Source organism: Sphaerodactylus townsendi, linkage group LG04 (genome assembly GCF_021028975.2).
Source record: "Sphaerodactylus townsendi isolate TG3544 linkage group LG04, MPM_Stown_v2.3, whole genome shotgun sequence".
NCBI lineage: Eukaryota > Metazoa > Chordata > Lepidosauria > Squamata > Sphaerodactylidae > Sphaerodactylus > Sphaerodactylus townsendi.
The window spans coordinates 75,760,815-75,771,868 of NC_059428.1; the positions used below are offsets into that span (position 1 = coordinate 75,760,815).

Sequence of the window (11,054 nt, forward strand, 5' to 3'; positions counted from 1 at the left end):
TGTAACTCCTTATTTTTCTTCTTGTCCGGTCAAACCAGTAAGGTTCATAATCCTTCACAATAACTTCTCAATACCCATTTTTACCCAAGCTAGGTTAACCTCAAGAAACTACTCTAGTGAGGCTGAGCATTTCAACTTGGTATTCTTCTCAAGATTGGTTTCACCAAGATGTATTAACAACCAAGAAAGAAAACAACTCTGAGGCCATCCACTTACCATCCAATTGCTTGTGCAGTTTCCTCCAAGTCTTCTAACTGGCACCACTTTAAGGGATAAAAGAGAACTTGTCAGAGTTCTAAAAGGAAATGACTGTTTAGAGAACCAAGGGCTTGACAATACAAGAGTTTTGTTTTTATTTTTTTTCCCTGGCAGCATAGTTTCTACTGTGGTACATGCTTGCCACAAATGATTGGGCAAGATAAAAGGGAACAGGAAAAAGGGATGCCATATACATTTGGTATATGCTATAATTTCTAGTATCTGCTATAATTTCTATTATGTAAATAATTGTTAAAGGTTTTTTCCAATATTCATTTATATTTTACTACACATATCACTTTTATAAAGATGAAGTACCCACAAAAGATGGCACTAAATACCAATGCAGAACCAAAAGTGAGATATTTATTCAGGTCATTGAGAAAATGTTGTATTCTCTTGCAGTTTAAGCTAGCAAACTTTTATTTTCAGAAGCTTCTTTAAAACTGTCAACAAAATTCTTATAAAATTGTTTCCAAGAAGCCAACAACAACATAACATTTTTTAAAAGGGGAGTTTAACAGTGATAATTTTTTGTATTTATTCAAAAGGAAGAAGGCTTCCAAATATAAGCACAATCTTCTAAATATGTTACACCTAGACATTACTGGATACAATTAACTGGTATGCTGAATGTAAGAATGACCTCCCTGTTTTTTTTTTGTATGCCATATCTGGGATAAAAACCCCTCTTCTTGCATTTTGAATAAATGCTGCAGTGCCCTTTAGTAATCTTATTGTAAAGTTATAAAAAAATCCAATAAGCTTCCCAGACTGACATAGTTTCCCTAAAACTGTGACTGATTAAAAGACTTACACCAATTATGTATATAACATACAGGCAGAAGAGCAGTCATATCCTACATTTATTAAAGCATTTATTGATCTCTAAAAATGACTCTTCACGGGCATATGTGCCTCAATGGGCAACATGCATTTCCATGTAAAATATACTTGAACATTAGAAATCCATCAGTTTTAAAAACTCTTTTTCTACATTCCAAAGAGTAAGAAGTAGTCATTAAAATACTTCATTACTATCAATACAATACCTACTACTAAGCAGCTAGAAGCGAATTTTAACTTAGTTCACTGTTCTGTAAAATCTGGGAAAAATATTTCCCAACCTTAAGTATTATTGGTGGTAAAGTCTGGCTTCTAATGGTTCATCTTCTCAGAACTAATTGATACGAACAATATAGTTTGGGTGCTGTGTGGTTTTACGGGCTGTATGGCTGTGTTCTAGCAGCATTCTCTCCCTGACGTTTAAGCCTGCGTCTGTGGCTGGCATCTTCAGAGGATGCCAGCCACAGACGCAGGCGAAACGTCAGGAGAGAATGCTGCTAGAACACGGCCATACAGCCCGGAAACCACACAGCACCCAAGTGATTCCGGTCGTGAAAGCCTTCGACAATACAATAGAACAAATACTTCTAAGTTTTTGCAGAAATTAGAGGTTTCTAGAGAATTTTGATTTAAATGTTTTGATAAATAAGAATTCTTTCATTAATTAAACTGTTTGAAAACACACATAACAACTAAATCCATGCCAATTTAAATGTGGGTAGAAAATTATGCATAAAACAGGTGATGAATATGTTGTTCTCAAGCTTGATATAATACCTGGAGCTTTATGAATGATGTAACCTTTATTAAAAGTCAAAATCTTAGCAAGCTAATATTTTGGAAAGCTTTCCTTGTGTGCCCTCTCTTTCTTGCCAGTCCATAGCCAAGGAATATATTTGCATGCAGTCTGTTGGGTTAGAATATAAGTGCTTCTCATCCAAAATAATAATTCCATTCTCATTTACAAATGTAATTCAGTGTGGTATCATCCAGACTTATCTAGGTATTATGGGGGCACTACTAACTGTGGTTAACTGTTAAAATTTGTGTTAATTTGCTCTTCTGATTGATTGTGCTGTCAGCTTTTCCTACTAACTTTAGTCTGCCCAGATTTTATTTAGCTCCTTATTAAATCAAACTATGACTAGTTGAGAAAAGGTGAATATTGATCTATCATGTGTAGACAGTGCTGTCCTGAAGGAGGGGACTGAAACTTCTTAAGAGGCAGCATGATCCCAGTGCCGGCACAAATGCCACATATGGCAGCTCAGGGACACTTCTGCTGGTGATGGAACTGTGCAACAGAGTGGTGCTTGGGCACAAAGGCAGCCAGGGTGCCTGTGGTCTTCCTGTGCAGGACCCAGCACCTAAGGGGGTGTTCCTGGGGGCAGAGCCAGCTTTAGTCAGCTTCCTGAGCCTTTTTGGGCAAGAAAAGCTCCCTTTTGCTGGTACCAACATATGTCAGCAAAATCAGTGGTGCAGTCCATTGAGCTGCATGAACCAATTCCACAGGGAAAGGGTCAGAGTCACTTTTTGCTTGGTGACCACAGCACAGCAAGCCTCTTAGGAGATGGCGCAGTTGCACCACAGCTGCCCCCCTTAGGATTGCCCTGCCAATAGCCAATAAGCTATCAATGTTTGTTTTTCTCTTAGTGACTCTTAAAAAGCAAATTAAGGCATGTCTTTTTTTTGTTGCCTAAACTAAAAATGAACCATGATAATGTGCTAAATTTAATAGAAATAATTAAATTATTTAAAGCACTTTAAATGACTTTTAAAGAATTTGTATTTTTAGTAATAAATTGCAGAATTCAAATGTTAACTGGAGTACTAGTTAAACACTGCATGCTCCACAGACATGCTTTGGTGTGAGTTTCTTGCTAGCTTCAACTCCTTTTTTCCCCCCTCTCTCTTTCTAGATTGGCAGATTGCTACACTTGCTATGCTGTTGGGGGGTGCTGCCATAATTCTCATAGCTTTCTTGATTGGATTAATTTCGATCTGTGTTGGGTCACGGAGGCGGTTCTACAGACCAGTTGCTGTCATGCTGTTTGCAGCAGGTAAATAAATAATTGCTTCCCCAGAGTGTATTAATATTTTGGTAACAGCAGCTTCATATTTGTTTGGAAAATAGATGTGACTTGTGCATATAATCTAAAGCTAATTAGTTTGTTGCCCAAGTTTGTTTCAGAAGTTGTTAATTATACAGAGTCATTTACTTTGTTTACCTTGACAGGAAATCCCAGAATAGTTCAGTCTCTTAGCAGCATCCACTGTTAGGTCATTCTTAGTTCACTATGTGCTATAATGAATTCTTAATTTCAACCATCTTTGCATTCTTAAGCATCATCATGCTTTGTTTATGGTATATCTTATTTCTTATATGAAAACTAAAAATATAACAGCTAATTCATGGAGTGGGTTTTAATGTTTCATCATCTGATTTGTAAGCTAATTAGAAACTGAATATTTTTTTTAAAAAAAATCAAGTTTTATTTACATATTCTATATTATTGTGGACAGAAAAAGTTGAAGAATGCATTTTTCCTGGTTTCTGTGTCAATCGTCATGGTTGCTTGTTCTTCATAGTTACTATACATTTACACTGGCCTCCTCTACAAAGTAAAATTCCTCATACAGGATTGTATGCAGGAATCTGTCAGTCCACAGTCTAACTAAATGAGGAAACAAACCCTAAATTGTATTAATGTTGAGTGTGTATTATTCCTGTCGCATATCAATTCATGTTCATAGTTGAGCCATTATCATTGAAAAACCATTTCATTATTATTGTCTGAATTTTAGACCTTTGGAAAGACCACAAAAGTTTTATTTATTTAATTATTTATTTATACTGTGCATATATCTCCTGAAGGATTTGAGGTGGCTTTACAATTAATATATGGTTAAAAAAAGATATAAAAACAGTACAAAAATACAAATTACAAGATATAAATGCTAAAACCAGATTAAAACAATTAATTTCTAGATGGCATAAAAAGAGTTCTAAACAATATAAGGGAACAGGCATGTGAGACATATCCCATATACCAGGTGAGGATCAAGAATGGTATCAAAAATGGTGCCCGGCTGGCCCAACAAAAAAGGCCCAGCAAAATAACTCTGTTTTACAGACCCTGCAGAACTGAAACAGATTCCACAAGGCCTGGATGTCCTTGAGGAATATATTCCACCTAGTCAGGGTGAGGGCCGTAAAGGTCTTGACCTGTGTTGATGGCAGCCGGACATCCCTGGGGTCCAGGACCACTAACAGATTGCCCCCCCCCCGCAACGCCCACAGATCAGAGGGACCTTTAAGGACAATAAGGGGAGACAATAAGGGGAGAAATGGTCTCACGGATACGCAGCTCCAAAACTGCTAATTGTCTTAAAGGTCAATATTAAGACTTTGAAGACGACCTGGTGCTCAAATTGGCAGCCAATGGAGATCTTTAAGGACAATGTTATGTTTTCCTGGCTAGAGGCTCCAACTAGTGCCATTTACCTACAGATCTGGGGTGCAGTCCCATGGTTTTGGGGGCACCTATCAAGCTCCAGCTGTACCCTCCATATGCATCTTTAACAGTGCAATTCTGAGTGTAGGGTTCCAAACCATTCAGGAGGTAGTGTGACCCTGGTGCCTATGTAAATGCCACTTTCTCAGGAATAAGGTACATTTATGCTGGTGCAGAGGCACTTATGCTAGGGATGGGGAGCCATGCAGGTTGTATGGGTGCCAGCACAGTCATGGTGCCAGTGCTCCTCTGGCACAGGAGTCCATGCAGTTGTCTAAGGGAGTGTTTCCATGGACAGGGACAGCTTTTGTTGGCTTTGTGAGCCTTTTCGGCTCAGGAACACCCTTATTTGCCAGTGCAGACTTTCCCCAGAAAAATCAATGGCACTCTAGATTGAGCTGCATAAGCCACTTTCATGGGGAAGGGACAGCAGCACTTTTGGCTTGCAGTCCATAGCAGTTTGGCAGTACCATCCTGGCTGTGGTGCAACTACCCCCCACCCCAGCCAGGATTGCACTGGCCACGTAGCAATTTTGGTTTGTATTGTTTTGGGTGTTTTAAAAACTATTTTTTTTTTCCTGAACTGTTCCTAATTTTTAATGCTATTTCTTTCAAATTTCAAATTCATTATTAGCCCTTGAAACCATCTGTATGAAAATAAATAGGATTAAACTGAAAGGTGTTTATATATTTCCCATGCTCCATGGGAAGAATAAATTTCATTGTGTCAGGTTTACTTTTTGTTATTAATTTAACAGCCGTCACACTGTAAGCCTTTCTTACATTTTTCAAAGCATCAAAGAAAACAGTTGGTACAAAGGAATGCTTCTAAGAAAAGTAAAGAAAATATCAGCAAACCGGGGCAAAGAGAACATTCTAATGCAAATCATAATGGCTACACTGAGATAATCACTTGGTACTTCCAGGGTCTTTCAGGTTAGGCAATAACAAAACTTTTTTCCCCCTGATGTTTTTGAAGCATATCTCCCCTTCATTCTGTCAATCATATCTGTGCTGGAACTGAAATGCTAAGCCCATCTCATAGTCAATAATAGGGAGAATGACAGAACCATCTATTCTGCTAGATGGATTTTAAAAATCCATTTACAAGGATATGGAAGACATGTTCTCACTGTTTGAAGGTCCTTGTATTTGATGAATCAAAACAATTATAAAGTGAAGTAGCCTACTGCCCCCTGCTGTTTTCATTATTTTAATTGCATCAGGTTAGCAGGAAAAAAGTCCAGTTGTGCATTTGATTGTTTTACTTTTTTTCAAAGCTATTTGTAAAAGAGATTCAATATTTGTTAAATGAATTCCATCATGTTGATCTGGTTTGTTTAAAAATAATTCAAACCTACCCCCCCCCCAAAAAAACCCCAATTATTTTGTATTACCAACTCTTAATACATTTCTTTAGCAGCTTTTGGGGGAGTTGATTTTGCATCTCATTCTATGGTGTATAGAAAGGAGGATAGGCATGTGCAACAGACCCCCCCTCACCTTACTAACTCACTGAAGCAGGATGATCACTTTTTGACCAGGCTTGTCAGATTTCCCACCTTTTTTTTTTCAGGGACTAAAGTAAAATAAAAGTCTGTTATTTTGCTTTCTTGGCAAACCCCCTAACAAGGCACACCAAATAATATTATGGAGGCAAATTTAAATTAAAAAAGTAAGGCCTTTATTGGCATATACAAGATGACACAATAATACTTATAAAAACAAACAAAATAAAAGTTTTATTGAACAGAAGATATGGGAATTGGAGAGACTTGTATAGAAGGTAAATAAGGCAAGGGAAACATATATATTGTACATACATGCATACATACACACAAAAGAGCTTGGACAAAGAGTCTTTTTTGTTTCAGGCACAAAATATCAGGGAGTGAGGTCGTGCATAATTCTAATAATAACTCTTCAATATGACATGCAGTAGTTCTGTTTAACAGGATACATTGTAAAGTTAGTGTATTATTTAAAAATATTGTCTTGGATAAACACAGCTTACCTTCAGTCACACAGTGAAGAATCTTGTGCTGTGGTGGCAGCTGATGCCGAAGCAACTTTTAAATAAAACTGCACAGCCAATAATATATGCAATGGTCATTTAGAAGCTCTGCTGGGCAAAAGCTCCACAATGCCCTGCCCACTGTCATGAAAACACTTAGCAAGCCCCAGGAAAGATGTTAGTGGTCACCACTGCACCCAAAGCACACATTTGGGAGCACTTGTTAAATAACTCCAGGGCAAATAGTGAACTGAGCTGGGAACCAACCACTGTTTGAGAAATCTATGAAGAAAATGGGAAATGTTGTTTGTCTCTTGTTTTTTGAGCCTTTTCTTTTGGGCTGAAGGAAATAGGTGTTAATCTGTATGAATTTTGGTTACCACTACTTTGATGACACTGAAAATTAATTTAGAGTTGCCAACAAAAAGTAAAATCTCTTAATCAAGGCCAAAAAGAAATAAGAACTGCAAACTACTGTGTAAACTGCAGTTCTATCTGGAGTCATTCAGGATCAAGTCCTCTTAGAATTAGTGGGTCATATTTATGATAAAACATGCAGAGTATCTTAATCGTAGAGAATAATAGAACTTAACAGCAGATTGTGAGAGTAGCAATTTTGGTTGGGTTACTGAGTTTATCTGACACAATCTCTGTTGTTAGTAATATCTCTTAGGCCCTTTCCACACGGGCCTAACAGCAGCAGCTCAAAGGCACCTTCCCTCCCCCCATGTCCGGTCAACCTACCTGCTCTGCAGCCCTCTGGCGCGTCACTGAGGCCTGGGGGCACACTTCCTCTGCCCTGCGACTCTGGAGCGGTTGTGCAGGGCAGGGGGCATGTCCCCTGGCCTCGGCAATGTGCTGGAGGGCCGCAGAGCAGGTAGGTCGACCAGACGACGGCGAAACTGAGATGCAGCGCCATGTCGTCTCCGGTAGGTTCCTACCAGGATCACTGTTCATGCGGAGAACGGTCCCCAGAGGGTTAATTCGGCGTCGTATGCGCCCGACCCAACCCCTACTGTGGCCATGCGGAAACAGCCCACGTAAGATCTAGGCAGGTAGGCCTTTCAGAGGTCTGCACATGAGCGGAAAACAAAGGCTGATTAAGAGTGGGAGTCTGGACATTTTAGGCTTCTCAAGGTTTTAATTAGTCTGACAAAAAGAATGTGTGGAACATGGCATATGACAGTATAGAAGATTGTAAATAGTTTATTATAAAAATTATAGAAGCTTATACCAAAATTTAAAAAAATGTTATGATGACATAAAGACCAACAGAGTTATCACAGCATACACATTTGAGGGCTTAAGGCTACATTATGAGATGAATAAATTGGACTCAACTCCATGATACCTTATACTTTACTATGGTTATTATTCCAGATGCAACAAGACCCTTTTTTTTCTTTTTGGTGCAATAAATTATCATAGCTATGCTACTGAGAAGTATGTTTTTAAATCCCAACTTCTTCCTTCTTGTACAACATTATATATGATTCATTTTCTTCCAAATTATCTCCCAAATTATCTTTTCTTCCAAGTTATCTCTGTGAGCCCATCTTACTAGATAATTGAGCAGCGTATACCTGATAATAAACCAGAAAAGGTAAAGGAATATGGAAGATGTAGTCCAGAGGATGCCATTTTTCAAGTACAAAGGGGCTGCTGGGACTACAACTCCTGGACTCTTTCTCACTCAACCAGTAAAACTTCTTAAAGCTCTGGGGTCCTCACTGGGCTGTCCTATTCCTTACCTGAGCCAACACAGTCTGAGCAGCAGAACTCTCTGCCCAATACCAGGAACTGAAGGCAGGTGCATGTGGCATTCCAGCAGCTGGGGAGAAAGCTGCAGAAACGTATGTCCTATGTTGACATTTAATTACAGTTTTTTTAACCAATTCCTAACAACTGTTATTAAAAGTAGTCTTTAAATAAAGGAACAATCAAAATGGTTCAATTAAAACCAGCATTAGCACAAAACAATATAAATCCACCAACTGCAAAGCAGCCACACTAAACTTTCAAACAAAGGACAACCCCCCCACCAATCCTCTAAAAATTACAGGCAGGGGGAAAGCAAAACTAAAAAAGACCCCTCAAGTTTCCTATGCAAACTGAAATGCACAACATAAGTCTTTTTTAAAAAACAACAACCAGAAAACAAAGGCAAAGGGAGAAAAAAAGAATCAACTAGAGAAGCGCAAAGCTTCTCCCCAGACCCCAAAAAGACAAGGAAAAAACCAAATAAAGCTCAAATAAAGATCCTCTGAAGATGCCAGCCACAGATGCAGGCAAAAGGTCAAGAGAAAATGCTCCTGGAACATGGCCATACAACCTGGAAAACCCACAACGTCCTAAATAAATCTCAACCTCACCACCACCAGACCAAAAAAGGAAAAGGAACACCCAACAAAGGACAGGAATGGTGAAGGAAATACTTTTTTTTAAAAAAGAGTAAAATATCAGAAAAGCAAAGCAAAACAAATAGAGCCCTTCCCCCCCCCCATACACACACATGGCCAAAAAAGTTCAAAACCCCAACTTTAACCACAATGCAAACAACACACCAGCAAAATCAAATAACCAGGCGAAAGCAAACTAAAGGCCCTGAAGGCCTTGCAAGGCCCTTTGGCCTTCCCTTCCCAACCCACAAAAACTTTTAAAACATTTAAAATAATTTTATTTTGAAAAATAAACTTTTTTTCAAGCTAGGCTTTTCAAAGTAGTCTTTTCAAACTGGTCTTTTGCAAGCAGGAAGGTTGGCAGGAATTATCCAATACAGCTCCAATCATAGGCAGCAGACTTACAGGCAGCAGTGGCAGACCTCCAGAGAATCTTAGCTTTGCACTGCACACTCTCAAGCTCTCTCTGAAATGGAATGTAGCTGAAGCCAAGACCTCCTTTTATACTCTTTGCCTATGCCCATAAGAATTTGAAAGAAAACCAGCTATGAAACAAATGTGATTAGCCAAAGAGCTCTGCTTTCTGTAACCTGTACTCCCACAGGTTGCCACTACAGTTTATCACTGTCACCTCTTCCCTCCGTGTGTTCTCTGAAAAACTACTGGGGAGGGAAACAATGTTGTTGGACTCAATATTTGAAGCCCAGTAACTATGCAAAGAACTGCAGCTATTAGGCAAATAGAAGAATTATTCAGCATTATCAAATAGTTCCCAGATAAAGCTTTTTTCCCCTTTTTTTCTTCAGTATTGGGATAGCTGCTAGCTGTCAAATTCTCTTTGGTTACCCTCCCTCCCCCCAAAAAGTTTGTTATTTTTCAGATTTTTATAAATCTCAGATTTATTATATGTACACCTCTATTCACACTTAGTTGGAATCTAGCACCACTGAAAGCAGTGAGAATTATTTCAAGAAAAATATATAGGATGGAAAAGCAAATAAGTAAACAAAGTATGGAATCATAGCTATGTGTTACCTGTGTACAAATATCCTCGTATGTGGAAACTGCAGTAGAAAGGAAGTAAGATCTATTTTGCCACATCATTTTTGTATGATTTCCCCAAAGAAAAAGCTATGATAATTTATTGCACCAAAAAGAAAAGGGGTCTTGTGGCATCTGGAATTATAACAATAGTAAAGTATAAGTTATCATGGAATTGAGTCCAATTCATTTATCTCATAAAGTAGCCTTAAGCCCACAAATGTGTATGCTGTGATAACTCTGTTGGTCTTTATCTCAGCACAAGAATACTACCATAAGAATCTTTGAAGAAGAGTAAAAGGGTTGATTGTTTCTTCTAAATTATGTAAAAACATTATTACACTCTTATTTTGTTTTGTTTTTGTAAAAGTAGCAGTTGCTGGCTTCAGTTGTATTTATTAAATGTCAGAGGCCGTTTCCGCACGGAGGCGGAAGGGGTCGGGTCGGCGTAGTCCACGCCGACCCGACCCCTCTGGGACCGTTTGCATGACCGGTCCCAGAATCGGCCGAGACTCTGCGCCGTCGTCAGATCGACTTACTGGTCCTGCAACCCTCCGGCACGTTGCCGAGGCCAGGGGACATGCCCCCCTGCCCTGCACGACCGCTCAAGAGTCGCAAGGCAAAGGGGGCGTGTCCCCAGGCCTCAGCGACGTTCCAGAGGGCCGCAGGACAGGTAAGTCGCCCGGTCGTGGGGGGAGGGAAGGCGCCTGGAAGCCGCTGCCGTGCTTCGCGCTGTTTTTGCCATCCCCAGGGCGCCATAATCCGCCCGTGCGGAAAGGGCCTTAGAGACTTAATAGTATTTCAGAAAAAATGAGCTAAGTCTACTTAAATGGATTGGACACACAGGATGACTTAGCCAGTTTGACTACATAAAGCTGTTCTTGTAGTTGGCCATATACATGGGAAAGTATTGCTACAATTATATGCATACTTTCCTGGGAGTAAGCCCTTTTTGATACAGTAAGACCTACTGACTGGGTA

At 39.3% G+C, this 11,054-nt stretch overlaps 1 protein-coding gene across 1 annotated transcript in view; it reads left to right on the top strand.

The window, feature by feature from the left end:
* TMEM47 (transmembrane protein 47) overlaps window positions 1-11,054 on the top strand; it is a 51,523-nt gene that overhangs the window by 33,857 nt on the left and 6,612 nt on the right. The window contains exon 2 of the mRNA XM_048493554.1: window positions 3,024-3,164. Coding sequence (XP_048349511.1) covers window positions 3,024-3,164 — 141 coding nt within the window. The remainder of the gene's footprint in view (window positions 1-3,023; window positions 3,165-11,054) is intronic.